Source organism: Manacus vitellinus, unplaced genomic scaffold (assembly GCF_001715985.3).
Source record: "Manacus vitellinus isolate BGI_N305 unplaced genomic scaffold, ASM171598v3 scaffold_1_pilon, whole genome shotgun sequence".
In the NCBI taxonomy this organism is placed as follows: domain Eukaryota; kingdom Metazoa; phylum Chordata; class Aves; order Passeriformes; family Pipridae; genus Manacus; species Manacus vitellinus.
Window position 1 is genome coordinate 38,723,384 of NW_021939396.1, and position 21,238 is coordinate 38,744,621.

Here is a 21,238-nt window from a genome sequence, read left to right on the forward strand (position 1 = left end):
ACCAACTTGTTGGGTGCAGCAAAGGTCTACTTTATGAAATGATGCTTCCTAAAATTCAATCAGCTGGTGTGGTTGCTCTGCAGACAGATTCTGCCTCTACTGACCTCTTCAGTTCTGAAGCGTCTTTTGTTGCCCAGTGTGTTTCCTGTGTTTTTTGATAAGCAGTTGCTTTCTTGTCTTTAAGAAATGCTATTTATCTTCTCATTTACTCCCCATAAAGTTCCTAAATTGCTTTAGCTTGTTATTTAAACTAAAAATTCAGCCTAAATGGGGTCATTAAAATGAAGCTTTGGCATAATTTTCAAAATGTACTCTTGCCATTGTTTTCAGAATGTTTATTGCAGCCATTGAAAAGTCTTCCTGAGCTGTATAAAACTGACTTGAATTGCAAGCTATTTCTCTCATCTTGCTGGCTAGAAGCTGTACTTCATGCCAATCAACAGAATTTGCAGTGACTTAGCCTAGAAAGCCAGGACAGAATGTGAACACCAAAAAGATGTCTCAGATGAATCCTCTCAAAGCAGCAGCACGCGTGTCAGGTGTACAGGCAGTCAGGACTGTGTTAGGGTTGATTTTAATAGTGGCCATATATAATCTATTGCTGCAGAGTTCATCACACTTTTATATGCATGAATGCATTCTCCAGTGATTTATTATTATCCAGAAAAATTCTCTGCCTGCTGGCCTGAGAGACAGAACTATCTTGGGGGAGAGTGGATACTACTTTACAAAGATGGACATAAAGGAAAACAAAGCCCATTGAACTCCCCTGGGAGTGCTGCCCAATCCTTCATCTTCTGCATTCACAAATAATTATATATGGCCTTTTGAATGAACTTTGGCTCAGGAATCTTTAGGGAATTAGAAAAAATTGCAAGATGAGCTGGTGAATGTAATAAATTACAAAAGAGGGTCCATTTTTCTGCCCTTGAAGGCACTGAAAAATTCAAAGAGAACATTGGAGCTTGCTATAGTAGAACAGGACTACCAACAGGAGGTGACCCAAGACCTAAACTTGTGTCATTCCATCTTTGTAAATAATTGCATCATTTTTTACCACAGTAATATTAAATATATATGACTCTAGTTTTGTAAACACACACACACACACACACACACACACACACACACACACACACATATATATATATATATATCGCCTAGACAGCAATGTCATGGTAAGGTCTGTGTAGTAGTGTATATTTATGACTTACAGTGAATTCATCAGTTGCTCTGGGCAGAAAGCACACATAGCCAGGGGTTTGTGGAGAAAGCAGAAGCTCATCACTTTTGCCCTTTGAGCCATAAATCACAAGGGTCCTTTTACACTCCTGTGGCTCTGAGGAATCTCCATCTGTTTTAACCTGCACTCTCCACCGTTGTGCTAAATAAAATAAAGACATCTTTAATATCAATGTATCAATTAAACATTTTTAGTGTCAATGGTAGAGAGCAATTGATGCCTTTGTTACTATTGCAACAAAGAATTTAAAGATTACCGTGAACTTACATCCTATTTAATAAAAATAGACTGGTCGACATTCTTTTTCTTGACAATAAGTATAATTTAGACTTGATAAACACAAGACAATTGTTGAAGTGGGTATGAAAGCAGAAATTAACACTAAGGAAGCAGGGAAAAGACTCTGCCTATGTTGTTGAGGAGTTTTTTTGCATTCTTTATAACAAAGTAGTTGCTTTAATAAAGTAATTATTCTAATACATTTCAATTCTTAGAATGTTCTTATGTAACATGAGAAAGAAAACTAACATTCTGAAAGACTTGTATGTGATCTTTTTGTAAGACATGCTGGCTAATACACTACTAGTTAAGCAATGAAACTTTTAACTTTTATTCTACAATTTTTCTAAGCTGATTTGTCATGTTTGGTCTGCTCATTTGTCAGATCAGATTATTCACTAGGGTTGAATACAAAATTTAGGTAGTTCTGAAGAGATGTTTGCACTGACCTCAGCTCATGGCTTAGGCCTTTCAGAGATCATTTTTTGGTAGGTGACCTGCAGAATGCAACTGAGAAGCTGTGCCATGTGTGGGAAAAATACAGTGTTGTAGATGGACAGTATAGGTTAGGAAGTTACTTAGTGCTTGAAGGTAAATCATCCCCTGAATTCAAATGAATTATGTGTTGAAAAGAGACTTGATTCTGCATAGCAAAAGGAACTTAACAGTAGAAGGAAATCAAAAACTTGTGTTTAGACTGTGGGGAGTACTATGAAAATACAATAATTCGTTAATGGCATTAATATAAAAGAGAACTATTTCATGTTTGTGTGTAAGCCTACAAAACAATATGTCAATAAAATAAATTTTAGAATAATTCAATTCAGAATTAAATTGGATGTGATTTTTTTTCTTACAGTACTGTGTGCTTGTTTCATACCTTTTTCTTCCTCTTCCTGCTTGGAGATGGAGACTGGATGAAAACCTGATCTGGTTTCCTTGATTTATAATTTTCCCTTTTTTTCACCTTTTTTCTTTAGCTAATTCTGTTTATCCCCTTTTTATAGAACATGTTTCTGCGTTACATCTGACTGTTCCCTGACTCTTCTGGGCTCAACTATAAAACAGCAGGCAAATACACATCTCACAGTCAGTCTTCTGAGTTACACACTAGCTGAAAGGATCCTTCCATTTGAACTCTTTTTTTGAGGTCATTTCCAGGAATGAGTTAGATGTAGTGTGTGGAAGATCCACACTTTGCCTAATGAGGAACTTTTGCTGTTTGATATGTGTGCCAGCTTTGAATTTTATCTCCTTGTGCCAGGTTGGCATGTGGTACTCTTCAGGGTGTCACACTTGGTGAAGTCAAGCATGGTTTGAGCTTTGGCTGTTCCTGATCACTCTGAGGGTTTATAAGGAGCTTCAAATTTTTACAAAGACTCCCAACGTAGCCCTGAATCTCTTATCCTGTCCAACCATGCCCCCTTTTGAAGGCTGTCCCAGGAACACAGCAGAGAGAAAATTAAGATAATTTTGCATTTTTGTGTTTCCCAAATGAGCTTTTTTTCTCTCTTTGTAAGATCCCCTTGCTCCAGGAAATAGTAATTCCCAAGTTGAAAGAAAGCACAGATGCATAACTGCCTGTTCCCTCCTCAAAGAGGCCACACATTCGGAGAAGGTATTTCGGGCAAGGTGATTTATTTTAATTAATAACGATGATTGTGTTTTTAATTATTATTTCAGAAGAAAAGCTAAGACACCAGTTGGGAGTTTTCCAGAAAATAAATCAGTGATTACAGATTTAAGGCCTCTTAGCATCTGCGACTCTTTTTTCTCCTACATTTACTTTTAATGCTTCTACAGTTTGGCAACTGAGCTAACCCAGACTGACTGCATTTTCTTTCAGTTCAGCAAATTCATTTAACCTGCTCATGCCAGAATAAGAAAAAAAAATCATTGTCTAATATTCTATTCACTTAGACAGCTACTTGGCAAGGATGGATACACCAGCCGGGAGACTGATGCCAAATATTCATTGTGTTTAGTGGTTTCTCTAGGAGTGAAGTTCTGAAAATCAGATAGCTGGGCTTGAGAAGGTTATTTTCTGTGTTTCAGATGTGCGGTCACATATCATTAAAAAAGAGACTTTTCCCCTGCTATCACTGTGTTAGCTTCCTTTCAGAGTGATTAGTGTGTTAGTGTGTTATTGTACTCTTGGCTAAAGCGAAAAGCCAAGAGAATCAATGTGAGAATCAGTGTGAGAATCACTAAAATGAATAGTAGGGAAAACCAGAATTCTGTGAAAAGAATCTCACAATTGTCTCTTTTTATAATGATATAATGGAAGATCTGATTTGACATTACAGAGATCTATACAGGGATATGTTAGAAGCAGGGGTCATCTGTTGACTTTCAGAAATTAAATGGGATCAGTCATAACAATTTCCTTCCAGAAATTCTTTTAACCACTAGTCTGGAACCTGAAAGTTCCTTCAGTAAAAGTGTGAAAATCAAACCTGCAGTGACTTCTTGTCATGGTTTGAAAGCCCCAAAAAATCCAATTCCCTAGTCTAAGGCCCCTCCCACATCTCAACCCAGTGTGAGATGTTTTTTTCCAGACAACCACACAAGACTCAAAATGGGGGAAAGGGAATATATATTACAATGACTGTACAAATAAATGCTACAATACATTATATACAATCTTAGCTATCTCTACCAGGACAGAATAGCATTTACAATGGATCAAATCTCTTCTCCCCTCCAAATAAAAGTCCAGGAGGGAAGAAGGAAAGATCCTTTTCGCTCTCAGAGCAGCAATGTCTCTAGGGCAGCAGGTTCATCTGTTTCGCTCTTCTCATGCAGCAGCTGGATCTCTGCCAGCACACACGAGGGGTATCCAAGCCCCTCGGCCACTCGTCTTCAAAGGAGGGTCTTCCTCTGTGGGCTGTGTTTCCCAGGACAAAGGGCGCTATCACCACGTCATATCATGAAGCGCAGGGGTCTTCGTGACGGTCCTTATCTTCAGGGGATTCAAGTTCCCTACAGAGCTCTGTGCTCTGTCTCAAGTAGCGGGGGGGGTCAAGGTCACCCCCTCCACATTCTTTCTCTGAGCTTTTCAGCTCCTCTCTGCAGTGCTGCTGCAGTTTTAGGACTTCCATTCAGTAGGAGTCCATCCTTTCCACTTAGGAAAGGTCACAAAAGGAGTTTGGGGTTTTTATTTCAGTTCTTACCCCAACTTCCTCTCTCTCTGCTGCTCTCTCTCTCTCTCTCTCTGCACTCTCATACAACTCTGTGTCTTCCTTGCTCAGCTGCATGCTGTTTCTGCTGCTTATCTTCTGCTGGCTCTTAGCCACAATCTCTGGACGCTGCTGCTGCTCTGTCTCTGCTCACTCACGGTGGAGAAAACTTCTTTAGCTTTCAGCTACAGGTACTTAGCCCAGCCTTATGCTGTTCCAAGTCCCTGCAGCCCCCCCAGTTGGGGGCTGGGGGGGCCCCAGAGGACCCAAGGGGCTCCGAGTCCCTTCCTCGTGGCCTCAGAACGTGGCTACCACTTCTACCACAAAACTACAACTAACTTCTCTTCCGTTTGCTTGTGATATGTTTATATTTTGCAGAAGCGCTCATTGGGCAAAACTTCAAAACTTCAAGGGTCACCACCTGTTATTAACGCTTTACAACAACATAAAGCCGACTAATACCTGAGAGCTAGTAACCTTAGCTTGCTCCTTTAAGCTCTCAACCACCCCCTGGGGTTTTACCATTTTATAACTGCAGGGGGAAAAACTGTTTCCCACCACCACACTTCTCCACATAGAAATCTGAGCATGGTAAAGCATAAAGTCAACATTTCATAATATAATTCAGAAAACTGAAAAAGGATGGGTTATTTTCTAGTTTTTTAGATCTGAGTAATTTATGTATTTTTAGAGGATTGCCAAATTTTTTCTTAAAATAAATTATTCCAGTTTATTGTTTTTTTTACTCTGGTGTTTTTTGGTCTTAAGACCTAGGATGACATTCACACTTTGCTGGATGTAGGAGTAAGTTGCTTATTTCCTGGGGATTGTAGAAATTTGTATTGCCTTGAGGCAGAGCAGTCAGTCTGCTTAATTCTTTTTCTTAGGGATTTCTACCTTCATCTGGCAATACATATTGTCTATGCCTTTTAGAAGCAGGACCAGTCCACTTAAAATTTGGGAATTTTGTGATTAATCTTAGTCTATTAACGAGTGCTTGCAATGTGGGGAATAATTTTAAAACAGAATTAGTCATGGCAGTATTTACTGAATATTTTCTCTTTTCTTATGAATTTTCTATATGCCTTAATACCAAGAACTTTGCACGACGCAAGAAGAGCCAATCTAGAAATATTTATAAACTGAACCCTGTTCTAGGATGTTGAACCACACTTCACCACCCACAAAAGCCCAAAAAACCACAGGACACCCTACTGGAATCACATTACAAGAACCCAGCTCCTTTAAACTGACTGCAGTGGGGACAGTATCGGAATATATTGTGTCTTGACTTCTCTCTTTGAGAGAAAATACTTTCCTATGTGTGAAAATCCATCTAATTTGAGGCAGAAAAAGAAAATAAATAGAGAAAATAGAAGGAGAAAGTAGTAAAATATCCCTACAATGTGGAAAACTTTTAGAGAGTGTTGCAAAGTTCCATTCTCCCTTTAATCAACTTCATCATTTGAGAGCTGAGAGTACCTATCTGCTTTCTCTTCCAGGGTAATACACTTTCTCTTTTTACCTTGCATAAAATATACAAGGAGGAATCAGAGGAATAAAAATAAATCTATTCCTATTCCTGATTTGCCAGAGCCTCTCCATAGTCTACAAATGTATAAAGGTTATTGAGGAAACTTGATATGGGCATACTGCATTTTGGCAGAATCCATAGCCAGCAGCAGCAGTCACAGGGATCTGGGATTTATGCTTCATTAAAGCTGGCATAATGCCAGCCTGGCTGACAAAGGACAAAGAGCCCTCAAGTAATCTGTCTGGCAATGATGACTTTCAAAGTCTACTCTTTGGCTAGGTGGTTGAACAGGTTACCAGCCTCATACAAAGTGAATCAGATTTCTGACCTTCAGAGTGACTTATAAAGTATTTTGTTCTATAACATTTGCTTTAGACCGGGCCTAAGGACATCGATCTAATCCTGAAAATCACCAAACAACACTGAATTACGCCAATCAACTTTTTATGACTTTCTTTGGAGCCCACTTGCGGAGTGCAGCTCATATAGAGTATGACTACAGGAATGCCTAAGATATTGGCTCCCTAACATCAGGACTGCTGCTTGCCTCTTATTCAGTAAAAATATATTATAACAAAAATTTTTACTTTCACTCTGAATGGCTCTGCTTATCACTACTGTACCATGTGAAATATTCACTGCTACAGATGCTGGGAGAATCTAAGGCAATTATTTTTTTCTTCCAAGACTCTCCATCTCTGGAGTTCTCGTCTTCATTTATCAGCTCCGACTTAGTTCTGTGTCAATCTACCATGACACAGTGCCTGAGTACAAGACATCTTTCCAAACCTCTGGTGGTTTTTACCCTCTTATAAAGCTCAGTCATGCAAGGCCCGTGGCATCACCAGTATGACAACACAAATTAAATGGTGAAAATCCTGAGATCAGTCCTACTCATTATCTTTTTCACATAAGGCATAAAAGTCCAATCTCTCACCTATCTCAGTTCCTCACTGGAATGAGCCCCTGGGTGAAAGAAAGAAGGCTGAAGAGCAACTCAAGCTAAGCTGCATATAACTAAGCTGCATATAACTCAAACAGATACTTCCTAAAAATGTTCTTCTCCTTTATAATTTCATTTTTCAGAACCTCTGATCTCAACACTCTCTGGGTGCTACCAGACATCTTGACAGTGTGACGTATCAAAAGCTGATTAAGAAGAAGGCACTCCTTTCTTCTCATACCCAATATTTTGAGTCTAACCACTGTTGACACTCGAGGCACTGAGCAGCCTGTGCATCTGTGCCTGCTTATTATAACATAATGAAGAATGAAGCTGCTCTGGAAAAAATTTGAATTGGTAGTAAAATATAGTCTCTTATCTGAACATAAGGTGAAATAGATATCATGGTTGCCTCTCTGAACTGTGCACTTAGCAGAATGCAGAATCCAAAATCCAAGTCACTTGTGAAATTAATTTTCTATGTGGGAAAGCCTTTACTTACCTGAGTTCATCAGTCTCCTCTTGTCTAAGTTATGTTGCCATGGAACAATAAAACTGTTGGCTAAACTGTTTGACTGAATGCAAATAATTTGATTTTCACTGAAATTGAAATTAGATTGAGAGACTAGGACTCATTCTACAGAAGGCAAGTCACTGTTTTAAGAGACAAATGTAAATACTACGTTTTGTAGTTTAGTTTCTCCCATAAAATGCCCAGGCATGGTTGCACAGAATAGTCATTTACAGTTAAGCGTTCATAAAAATATGTGTGTCAGTCTGTGTCTCTTTTCCGGTTAGGAAGAAATGAGGAGATGGTATCTCAAATTTTAAACACCTGGGAGGAACTAGTGTATTACAGTGATGAGATTGTCTTTGTAAGTATAAAACCAGAAAGCTAGGTGAGTAGTTTTTTTATTAATTTTTTTTATTAATTCAAACAGATTTAGTCAACTGAATGCATGTACTACATTTAGCTTCACTAGAGGATTGGGAGTGTAAGCTGCATTATTTCTGGCTACTTTGGGATTTTGACCTGAAAATGCTTCTACTGACATTTCACAACACATTTTTCAACTTGCTGATGTTTGCTAGGGGACCTGTCCCCAAGTATTAAATGACAGCGACATTGCGGTAAACAAAACAACACTTGACTCTCTTCTCAGAGGAATTCCTTGTTGATTTCAGGTCAGAAGAGTAGAAATATGAAGAAAACAAGAAATGCTTTATATTTTTCTCAATTGGTTATTGAGGTCTAGTCCTTTCTGCAGACTGTTGCCAGACAATTTGTCTTTTTGTGTAACAGCTGATATGCAGTATAAAACATATACAAATGAGGTCACTTGCTTACATATTTGTCACAATATTGATTTGCAGGTTAAATTCAAACAGCAAAAGCTATGATATAGAAAACACCGGTTAGAAAAAAACTCTTACCTTTGAGGAACGCCTTCATTGAACTGCCGTCCTCTAAAATATGAACAGGAAAACTAATTGGAATGAGCTTTATTATCACTTTTCTTCTTAAATTATGGTCTTATCTGGAAGGGTTCTTCTTAATAACTGGATATTAAGCCTATAATATAGTACTATAACACAATTTTTCTTTAACAAAATACTTACCATTGGCAGTTAGCTCCCTTTCAGTTTTCCCATCATCTTGGCATTCATCTAACCATCTTTCATTGCAAAAACAAAAATAATAAGATTAATAAAAACTATTAGTATATTATATGTGAGCTGATCATTACCTTCTGTCTCCAACAGTATTTTTATACTTTGTTTATCAAGTTATGCCTTGAAACCTAGATCAAAGTTTCTTTTATACATTCATCACAGTTAGTCTTATTCGTGTTAGAAGAATTTGGTTCAACCTGCTCCAGGCAGAGGAATTCTCGTTGTAGCTGTGCGAATACTGTAGTACTACATGAAGTACATTATATGAAATGCTAATTATTTACTGCTTCAGAGATTCAGCTGTATATTTGAAGGGGTATATAACCTGCAGTGACTAGTTATATTCATTGTACTGACTGATATAAAAAATGATATATAAAACCTGCCAGTCTGGAAGTTTCTAAATCTTTTGCAGATCTGCAGCAATTAACTGAACTTCTCTTTTTACTTTTCTTTTAAATTGATGGATTTTAGCAGCTTTCCTGCAATATCGTTTTACTGCAATATCGTTTTACTCCTTCAGTTGATCCTCCGTGCTCAAATAATAACCTTTCATGGCCTTCAACAATATCACTTATTTAAAAATAAATAGATACATGTTTGCTATCAGTTTCTATTCTATTGACTCCATATTAATGTTGCATTTGTTAAAACCCAAGGATCCACAATATATTTCACCTCTTATGTGTAACAAAACTCTATGAATAAATATCTTATGCACGAAGTCTGAACTCCACTGTATTTCAACCATTGTTGTAATAAATATCTTGATTAACTTTTGGGACCTATCTCCTAATTCTGTCCTAAGAAAGAAAAGATCAGTAGTAGTTTCTAAAAATAGAAAGAAAACTTTGACACATTGGCAGCACACTTACACTGCAGGCAAACAATGACAAAATTCCTCTGGTTCTATGTGTAAAGTCCCTAATCTTTTTCTAAGATCTTTACAATTTCCTCTTGAAAAGGCAGCCCAGTGTTTTTATTAAGAATTCCACTCTTCAGAGAAGTCTCATAAGTTCTCCTTGAATCTAAAGAATCAATTTTCTCATTCATCTCTGCTTCCAATAACCATCTTTAATGCACACCAAACCATTTTAAAAGCTTAATACCCAAAAAGAAAAGCTAAACCGATAACCTGATCATTCGAATGATAGTCCTAAGAAGAGTAAATGGTTCTTAGCTAGTCATTTCCAGGAACTTTGCAAAAGGAAACCCTGTGGTGTTTTTTTGTAAAGAGGTAGGATTCCTAGAAGAGGAGAGCTGTCTACTAAACCCCTGAAGATTTTCAAGACTTAAAGCACAGTTCCCAAAATAACATGAAAACTATTTTAGCTATGTAACCCAAACTTTTAAGTTCTGGAAACCACATACTACAGAATATAATTATCTGGATCTAAATTACAATTCTTCAACTTATTTCTATTGTATTAAAAATACTAATGCATAAATAACACACACAGATCCTTACTTTCCAAAATGGCCTCCAACCTTCACATCACTCACCAGTCCCTCTCTGTTCACAAACAGCAGATCCAGTGGACATCTTCCCTAGCTGGCTCCGTGACCAGCTGTGTCAGAAGGTTCACTTCTATAAACTCCAGGAATCTCCTAGACTGCTTCCCCTCTGCTGTGTTGTATTTGCAGCAGACACAAGTCCCTCAGGAGAACAAGGGCCAGTGATTGTGAGACTTTTCCCAGCTGCTTATAGTATGTCATCTGCCTCTTCATCCTGGTTGGGTGGTCTATAACAGACTTCTACCATGACACCTGCCTTGGCCATGTCCCTGATTCTTGCCCATATACACTCTACCTTATCATCACCATCATCAAGTTCTAGACAATCAAAACACTTCTTAGCATATAGGGCTACCCCATCACCTCTCCTTTCTTGCCTATCCCTGCTGAAGGATTTATAGCCATCCATTACAGCACTTCAGCTGTGTGAGTCATCCTGCCATGTTTGCATGACAGCAGCTGTGTAATTTCAGATCTTTATATACAATACTTCTTAAAAGACTGAGAACTAAAAGCTTAAGTAATTTCACATGGTTTCTGTATAATTTAGATTAAACAAAAAGATCAATGCACCTTTCCTCTTATGAAACATTTGGTTTGGGGCTTCTTTGCTTCAGGCTATGACTCCCTCCTATGTCAATACAGCAAATTTGTTTCTTGCCTTTGATCGCAAAATTTTGCATCCCTTGTATGTTGAAAAACTCTGGGACATTGCTCATACACCTACATTGTTTGCACATATCCATTCTGCGATTTTTTGATTACGTTGCTGGCAGGTAACAAATTATTTTTCTCCATGAATGGCATACCTATTACAAGGAAATACAACCTCCTGAGCTTCCTCTCCTTCTTTATGTTTGATGACAATCTTATCCAGGAACCATCCATTGCCTGTGTTGAAATGACAAAAGTTTATCATGTGAAATCATGCTTTTTTCTTTCTTTTTAATAAATTTTAAGAAAAAAAGCCCAGATTATATTTTTTAGCAAAAACACAGATCATATTAAGACATATCTCAGCAAAATAGATAAGATATATCAACAGAATGAAACTTTATTATTTTGTATCTCTTGTAAGAGATGCAATTCTTTTCTGCCTGTTTTAATTTTAAGTGGCGGGGATTTTTTCTCTTCAAGATAAATACATGCATGCATCTCTGAATTGTTCACACTGTTCACACCTCAGCCCATATCTTTTGATTCCTTGTAATCAGACACAAGGATGTTGAAATGAATCCATTTATTACAATAATCAAGATTTGTGTGAATGCTGGAAATTTTGGTCCTCTGTGAGTGAACACCTTATTGCATAAATAAAAATATTATATTAATTAACAAATCTTTAAAACTAATGCTGCCATGGAAATGGAGAGGGACTGCAGCCTTGGCAGGGCTTTGTATGTCCTGGTGCCAGAAACTGGCAAAACTGAGGATCCAAGGATCCAGGAACAGCACCCAGATAGACTGAGTGCCTAAGGCCAGTTACTGGAGGTCTTATACGCCCATACTGTATAAATTTTTTATATTTGACGTTGATAGACTGTTATTCTGATCAGCTGGAGAGGGTAACAGGATAAGGCCATTGTTACTATTTGTGTATGGGATGAGTTCCTGTCTGTGTTGTCCTGCATGGCCGGCCATGTGCAGACACACGTGTTTGTGTGTATGTCTGATTGGAACACATGCTCAGCCTTGCTACCAGTGCAGCCGGCAGGCATGGAGCTGTGCAGCCTCACTTCTGTCAGGCTACTGAATTCATCCTCTGCCTAACAGCAGTAACCACTGGCACATCCATGCTGATCTTTCAGATCACTTCCAGTAACCATCTTAGTGACCAGTATAATTCTCCTTGCGACACCCTTCTCAAATATCCTGTTCTCACCCCTCCTGCACAACTCACAACTTGTCATATTGCTTACGAGGTTTTGCGTGACTCACACCATTACCTATCAGCACATTTTAGAAAAACAACATGAGGGATGTTTTGGTCAGAAGAAACAATCATCCTATTTATTCTCATGCTCTGCCTCTCTGGCTGCATCTGAGTCTGGAAATCCCTAGAAGGCAGCAGTTTCTGTCACACAGGAGGGGCATGCCCAGGCAATGCATGGAACAAAATGGCATCTCCCTTTAGGATTTCAGGTCCAGGGCATATTAGGACACTTTGCAAGCTGCTTCTGTCACCCTCTTACACCTCACTACTCTTACATTGGAAAAAGCCTATTAGGCTGGCCAAGATGAACTAGCAATCAGACAGGTCAATTTGAAAAAGTCCAAAAAAGATGAAAGGTACTGCCTGTGTAAATATACAGGTATATATGGAAGGTTTCTATGGAGGAAAAGCTTCTTTCAGCAGGTAAGACAAATCGCCTAGTGACTCACACCAGACCAATGCCCAAACCCTGCTTCTAGGACAAAATTCCTTTACTTTCCTCATTCACAGTGTCTGTGGGAGAAGATCTGTACCCTGCAGTCTAGGAACTCTGAAGAAAACATATGTTACAGGATCCTTTCAAGACAATCTCTAAATCAAGACTAAGGACCTTCCTGTCCTGTCACTCAAGCAAATGATAGGATTAGAAAAAGGGGTAGTCCCATCTCTAAAAGTACTCTCTTTCCTCTCTCTCAACCCTCAAGTGGATGAGTCTCTTGGTGGTCTCTCTCCTGAGTCACTATCCTTTTCCAGCTCTCAACTCCCCAGTAATCTCAGGCCAGGTTTATGAGGGGTTAGTTTTGGATGCAGTTCAAAAGAGGTTTGTGAGATCTGTCTGTGATAAATACAATGAACAACCATCTGAATTACAGAGGCATAAATTTTGTTACAGGAAGAATTCAATCCATTGTCCTGTTTAGACAGTCCTCCAAACCCACAGATTTGAACTCAGGTGTCAAAGAACAGCTTAAGATAGCTGAATTGAGTTACAGATTTACAATTCTTATTCTGTGATAAGGCTGAACTGCCTATTAACGGAGAGGTGAGGGAAGAGAGCATCGTACGGGATTTTCCACCACACTGTTTTCTGTGTTATGTCTTGGGCTACCAGGATGTGAAACTCTCATGTATACAGTCACATATTTTGCTGAAGGCAGAAAACTCTAGAGAACTAGAATGCCCCATCCTAAGGCTGCACTATTAAGGCTATTTCTGTAGTAGTCACAGCTCTGCTCAGAGCCTTAGGCAGTACAGTCAGCAAGATGGGTGTTGCTTAAGGCCATTTCAGAACAGAATAGGGTAAAAGGTATTTTCTAATCTGTTATCAGTGTGGCCCCGAACTGCTTTAAAAATCCTTCTCTTCACTTAGCTTATTCCTAGATATTAATCTGCAAACATATTTTGAGTATTTACATCTTCAGTGCTTTTAAATGCTAGTTTTCTCTTTATTTACATCATGCATACTTCAAGGGCCTGTACTGAAAATTCATCTCATCACCAAATTTTCTCTTTTTTCTGAAAAACCTACAAGCCAAATGTAATGTCACTCACTGGAGCAGCTCCACATTGACTCACACAGATTAAGTAAATAATCGAATCATCCGCTGTTCCTCAAAGCAGCAAGGACATTATGCTAGAGCTACTCAAAATTTTGTCTGGTAGAAAAGCAGTTGCTGAATATCTTTAATTCCATTCTGGCCAGTTTTCACTCTTTGTCTAATAAAGGATTGTCCTACCAGTGTGAGACACACTTTTGAAAGTTTTCTATATGCAAATAAATAATACTTTCTTATAAATAATCTTGAAAACAAAGAGTGGAATGACAGCATTTGAGATTAAACTCATGTCAATTCTTCTGTCCATTACTATTGTTTTTCATCATCCCATCACAGTGATCAGCCTGCAGGAAAACTTTTTATCACTGCAAGACCTTCTGTCACATTTTATATGAAGAATGCAATATAAACAAAGTGCACTGGGTTTAAAAAGGGCTTGAAAACAGATTGGTCTCTAGGAAGTTAAATCCTACCTGGACCAGCTCCATCATGGCTAATCAGAACTTTCTCCAAGTCTCCCAGTGAGACAGCCTTTATGCAGAAAATATCCATCTGTGGAACCATACAAGGAAAATGATAAAGGTCTTGAACACAGCTATTGCTTTGACTATAACAGAGTAGAATAGCTCATTTTTCCTCTCTCTTTCTTTTCTTCTTCTTTTGCAAAATGAATATAGTTGTTTTATACTGGTCCTGGCCAGACAGTGAGGATCCTTTAAATCTTTCTGAGTTGAATAACACCTCAATTCCTTTGGCAAGACACAATGATCAGGTGCAAATAATTATTTAGTCATTTCTATATCATATTTTCTAGTGCTATCTGCCTCAGCAAGACTAGAAAACCTGGGATATGGATTTAGAACTTGATTCTAAAATTCATGGTGATCTGTCCAGGAGAATAAAAACTATTGTTACCATTTTATCCATACAAGCAATACAAACAAGCAAGAATACTCAAATTCTACTATTTAATGCTCTCAGTAAATGATTGATTGAGCAGATAAAAGTCATCCATATGATGTAATTATGTAAGTAATTTTGAATAAAGACAATGGTAAATGCTTGAATAAATCTTATAAATAAAAGATATTTACACTTGTCTGCTAGCCATAATTTACTCTTATTGACCAGAAGTAGCATTGTTTTTACTTCACCTGTCCACGTTGAAATTTTACATTATTATTCTTAGATCTGTGGAGCTTCCTTTTGCCAGTATCTCCTCTTATCCCAATGAGATTGATATAAACGTTGGAATTTGTTTCAGCACCAAGTTCAGCACCTGTGTATACACGGACCTCATACACCAACACTAGAAGAAGAAAAAATTTGAGATTATCCTTGTAGTTTTCACAATTCTAAAGTTTTCTCATCAAAATTTAGCCTGAAGATGGCACAGATTTTCAAGTTTACAAGTACCAACAGCTATCTGTGAATTTTTCACTTCTAGCTTCAAATCCTTTAATTCTCTTCACAAAAATATGAAAACACCAAGCTTCAGAAACCACAGGATGTTGAGCAATGCTATGCATTGCTTGGCAAAGCAACTCATCAAGTAAGTGTTCCCTCATACTCCATTTCCTTTTCTCACTCGTCGTCGATTATTCGTGATTTCAGGACCTAATTCACAAAGTCTTTCTTTCCAAGTTATCTGGAGACCACCTAACTGTGCCTAGTTGTCATCTCAAACAATAGTTAATTTTCACTGGCACCAAGGCATTTTCAGCCTCCAGATTTGTGCAAAACAATTATCTGGGTTGTTAACCTTCATTTCATCTCTTAAAAGAAGAGTTAACAATCACAAATCCTAGCGATTTTAGATTTTCACCTCATATACAAAGGTTGGCAAGCAGATGAACAGGCTCCCTCACCTATGAAAAATGAACAGTCATCTTGCTTTTGAAGATTTCAACATTTGTCACTAGTGAATGATAACACTTTCAAAACCAGCTCTCAGCTAAAATATATTTACAACTTTTTAACGCCTCTCCTTCTAGTCTTAGTCTAGTGTTACACACAAAAAATATACATGTGTCTTCAAAGAATTCTGGAATACAATTCAGAATTACTGTATTAACATGTTTTCTACCACACTAATATTATCTTTATAATTATCCAGATATGAAAATTTATTTTAAAAATTATTTGTACTGATCATATAATATTATATTTTATCACAGTTTTTCTTATTGTGACTTTAAAAAAAAAAAACAATCCTGTTTGAATCTTAATGGCAATTTTTCCATGCAGTGTTTCTATTCTAATCACAGCTGGCCATTTCTGCTGCTATGTAGTAGATCACAGAGGAGATTACTGTTTCATTAGTGTATAATTTTAATAGTTCTTGGGAGTGAAGAAAGGTAATTGAAGCCCTAACAAAAACAATTAAACACTACATTTAAGGAGGAACTAAGATGAAAACAGATATTAAAACAAAATGCTTGAAACTGGACAATATTATTCAAAAACTAATTAAAATACTATCACTCTTAAACCACCACATAGATAGTAGAATTGCCATAAATTTCTTATTCACTGGATCCCAAGACAGCTTATAAAACTCAGACATCACATCATCCACCATTACTCAAGAACAGCTACTTCTGATTCCCAGTGGAGAAGCTAAAAGAGTAATAAAATAATACTGCAAATACTTTAGGAAAAAAAAAATACCCCCACATCTATCAAAAGATAGATTTGGATGGATAGACTGTATGCTTAAGCAAATTAAGGTATTTCTTTTAATCTGTATTAAATCATCCTGAAGTGGCAAACACAATGTCTTAAACTCTTTATCACTGTTGCAACTGTGACCCAAAATATCAATGATGTTCCTGGATCAGTTTTGTTATTTTCTGTATCTTCAAGCACTCATTGCAGCTCTCACATCCATGCCTTAGTGTACCAACACCAACCATGACACACAATTGATCCCAATGACACACACACACATCAATTAAAAAATTTGACAGAACATAATAAAAATTAGTTTCAAGGTTTTCAACATTCAAAAATCATGATAAAACAAATAGTATATATGAATGGCAATTAACAAAGATAAATCGACCTGATAAGTAGCATAACTGAGCTATATATCCAAATTGCATTTTGTATCATAATTCCTAGTATAATCATAACTGGCCAAAGGGCAGAGGATAAGGGGTGTTTGGAAGTTTGGAAGGGGAGAGGTCACGTTTCCAAAAAAAAAATGCTAACAATTATATTAATCTGCGAACAGGCTTTTTAATAACAGGCCTATACTACCCATGGAGCAAGATTCTGCAGATAGATAGTAAAAGCAGGGCCATATTCATATGAAGTCTCCTCCATACTTTTACACACTCACATTCTTAGTTTTGAAATTGCAAAACATCTGTGAAAGCAAAGGAAAGAGTATAGACTGTTTATGTTATGACTGTTTATGTACAAAGACTGGTATTTGCATTACTTACACCTACAAAATCTTTGTCATGATCAAAAATAAAATTTTTAAGTAACTATAAGAATAATTTTAAAGTATATTCAAGGCTTTATTTTAAGAAGCCCTTTAGAAATAAATGTTTACAAAACCAAAATACCAACAAATACTTTCATTTCTGGAGGGAAGATACACAAGAACAGAACAAGAGGTAATTATAACACAACATGAAGACATTAACAGATAAATAAATTACAGTTCATTTTATAGCACTGTGCATCTCTGTGGTAACTAGAGAGATGATAATGATCTAATCAAATACTGCTTTCCATTTCTACAAGCCTAAATAAATCAGTCTGAAGTATAAAATATGCACATGCTGAATTTAAAAAAACTGGAAAATATTTTTCAAAGCTCCTTGTGTCTATACATCTCTCACCATCTGTAAAATGTTAGGTCTGACATTTATTTAGTCTACACAATCTACATTGTTTATATATGAACCTTCTTAACAAAAAAGACCAGTTTGCACTTTAAATTTTTCTACAAATCAATAATACATGCTACTATATTAGAATAATAAAAAGAATGTTTATATCCCTCAACTGCAGTATGTGCTGCAAAGCATTTCACAGGAATGTCACAGAAATTTAAGCAAGGAATATATTCTCCAAAACACACTGAACGTGCCTACTTACAACATACCACTATGGTGAAATGCTTGCACATTCATATAAACATTCATTAAATAGGCTGTGGAGGTTAAGCCTTTTCTGTACAGATGAAAACCTAGGCACAGACTAGACTGAGAGGATGCAATTTTTTCAAATTTTGTCAAGCAGTTCCTCTAGATTGTAGAACAGCTACAAAAGGTCCTAGGGTTAATGGCTCCTGAGCTACAGATTGCTTAAACATAAGAACAAGAAAGATGGTGCCATTCTGTAACAGATAAGACAAGGTACATCAATTGTTTGATGAGCACAGGGGACAATACAACCAAATCTGGATAACGAACCTACCTACAGAATGTACTGCTGAGACAGAAAGACTCACCATATGTGCAATTTTTCTGTTTGTACCTTTCTGTATATTGCTCACAAAACACAGTTTTTTGTGCAGAGAGTAAAATAAAAAGATCCTATAAAATGCGTTCAGACTCTGTGACTCCGGTTTAATTTCTTTTGAGTAACTGACCTATTCCAAGCCCCCTGCTGCAGGCACATCTGAAATGGAGACCTGCTTCACTGCAGGAAGAAAAACCCATCCCAAAAACTCTGAGAATTAGAACTCTATGGCCCATCCCCTATTCTGTAGTAGTAATTTCATTTAACTATACGCTGATTCAGTGAAACTACACCAACTGAAAACTGGAGTGACAAAAAAGAGAGGTAGGTCCATAGCCAAAAAAAAAACAAAGGAAAGAGAAAGTTGGAAATTATATCATAAAACCAAGCACTCAACAAAAGTCAGGAAACAGTGTTTCAGCATTATGAGGGACCCGTAGGACTCACATCACATCTGCACATCTGTCCAATCTGGAGCACATCAAAGTAACACAGTAAGTTACTGTGGAAAACACAGTAACTTTGATAAAGGATATAAGAGGATTAATTAATACAGAATAGTAGGGGAAAATCTCAGATAGCACTCAGTATAAAAGAAAATGACCTTTCAGAAAATAAGTGACTGAAATCTTCAAATTGCCAACAGGGTAACTTTAGATAAGCACTATAACCAAACAGAAAACTCTGCAACATGAATGCATGGATGAAAGTTGAAAAAAGGGAAATAAATTTTTTTCAGGCAGAGGTGGGGAGTTTCTAAAAGGTAGACATTAAAGCAGTATAATAACTATGTTAAAAATAACAGAATAAAATATATTAAAAATACAATAAGAGTCACTGAGCAGTCAAGTGTAGAAGTACCAAATTTCTACTTGCTCAATCTATAAAAATGCTACTACTACTATCTCTTGACATACTATCATGAGGTTTCAGGTGTTTTTTAAATCCCAACTCCAGATTCTGGTATCTATTGATAACATAAGAACATGAACTACCTTGGACAAAGAGGAGAGAGAAAGGAAGTTTCCTTGGTTATGAAGAAAAGTAATCTAAGGGCATACTAAAGGCAACTCAATGTGAGTTAGAGAACCTTTTTTCCAGACTTCTTATTCTGGGCACCTGAATCAGGGTTTCCAATATAGAAAGGTGATATATTCCTGATCATTTACCGATGGTAAGAAAGAGTTTGGTCCCAGTTTGCAGGCACAGTATATAATTACCAATTTCTTCTGAAGTAATGTACAGAATTCAATGACTTGTGACATTTTCTTTTGAAAAATATAAACTGTAAGCAAACATCACAGGCTGCTTTGCATTAAAGACTGACTTAATATTTTGATATGTTTTGGAAGAAGAAAACAAACCTAATAAAGAACAATTTATTTTTGAGAATGTGAAAATGAAAGTTTTCTTTGCAGAAATACTGGTCTTTTTTAGTATAAACTCCTTTCCCATTTTCAACTCTTTTCAAAGTAATTCTACAAAAAGAGAAGTTGTTATTTTAGAATTCTGGTTAAAAGCAGATGAATTCAAGACAAATATATTTATCATTTATTACTCAAAGTATATTAGATAAGCATCCTCCATGTTACAGCTATCTGTGCCTAGTGACATGGGTGTGCCTGCAACTGCACCTTAGTTTGAATTGAGGAACTGAATCCCCTCTTTCCTTCTTTCTGGTGTGCAGCATGGAGTGGTTTTAGAGCAAAAAAACAGATTATTTTTGGATGAAAATAAACCAGATAATACATTCTAGGAACACAATGATTACAACCTTGCCAAGAATTGGCAGTCAGTCTGTGGGAGCTTTCCTCTAAACTCATATAAAGAGGACAATGGACACTTAACTAACTGGTTTTTTTAGCACTAAGCGCTTCACTAAGCAAATTCACTCCCACCAGGCTGCTAGTGTAAACACAAAAATTGCCCAAAGTGCACAAAATCTAGAGAGATGTTAAATTATATACAACACTAAAATTGTCAAACTCTTTCTATTCAGTCCTCCCTTAATGATGGCATTCCAAGATAACAGCTCCAGGTTCGGCCTTTTTTCCATATGACATGCCCACTTGAATTAAATGGTCATTTTGGCTCAATCTGTCAAACAGCAAGACTGAATGTCTGTGGTTTTACTACTTGGTATTTACTACCCAGGTTTCACAAATAGCGTTTGGCATTTTGCCATGACAGAAGGGTAAAGGTTGGTGAGTGCTAAGGCTAAAAGACAGCAAAGTCTTAATGGCTGATTGTGGTTCAGAGGGACTATCTTCCTCAGAAGTGGTGCAGATATTATTTGAGAAGACACAAATATAAAAACAATATCAGGTGTAGACATTTAAATTAAAATTACAGTTCTCACTGTAATCTCCACTAAATGGTATCTATTGTCCACTATTACTCTTTGAAGCAGTAGTCTAAAAATATATATATTCTTCATAACATGTAAGAAAATTATCAGCTTTGAAAAAACACACTTACTAATGAATTTTACAATAGGAAAGAGAAGCTTGACTATTTACCTATGTAGTTGGTGCCTCCTGAGTGATAAAACAGGGATAAAAATTTTGTAGAGCTAACACTTGTGTCATTACTATTTGTTTCGGTCATCTTTTGCATTATTTTAGTCAGTAGGCATATCTAAATTTTCTATATTTGTCTGCACATTTCTCCAAGTGAAAAAGACTTCTAAATATTTTGAGCTGGAATTTTTCCTAATTCAGTCTCAATATTTGTCTTTTATCTCGTATCGGTACAATTATTCCTTCGATTATGTGAATAAGAACAGAATATATTTACCCATTTATATTCTCATTTGAAGTTTATGTTCATATAAACACAACAGTAGAGAAAATTCAACACTTCTTGTATCACGTATCCCTTCGGTTCAAAACTTCAGCCATATC

The 21,238-nt window shown here is 36.8% G+C and overlaps 1 protein-coding gene across 1 annotated transcript in view; it reads right to left on the reverse strand.

Annotated features, from left to right (window-relative positions):
• The window catches only part of LOC115307413 (lipoxygenase homology domain-containing protein 1), a 117,993-nt gene that overhangs the window by 57,382 nt on the left and 39,373 nt on the right, over nt 1-21,238 (reverse strand). The window contains exons 14-19 of the mRNA XM_029959374.1: nt 15,011-15,165; nt 14,330-14,408; nt 11,177-11,258; nt 8,799-8,854; nt 8,613-8,645; nt 1,215-1,384 (exon numbers count right to left, since the gene is read on the reverse strand). Of these exons, the coding sequence (XP_029815234.1) occupies nt 1,215-1,384; nt 8,613-8,645; nt 8,799-8,854; nt 11,177-11,258; nt 14,330-14,408; nt 15,011-15,165 (575 nt within the window). The remainder of the gene's footprint in view (nt 1-1,214; nt 1,385-8,612; nt 8,646-8,798; nt 8,855-11,176; nt 11,259-14,329; nt 14,409-15,010; nt 15,166-21,238) is intronic.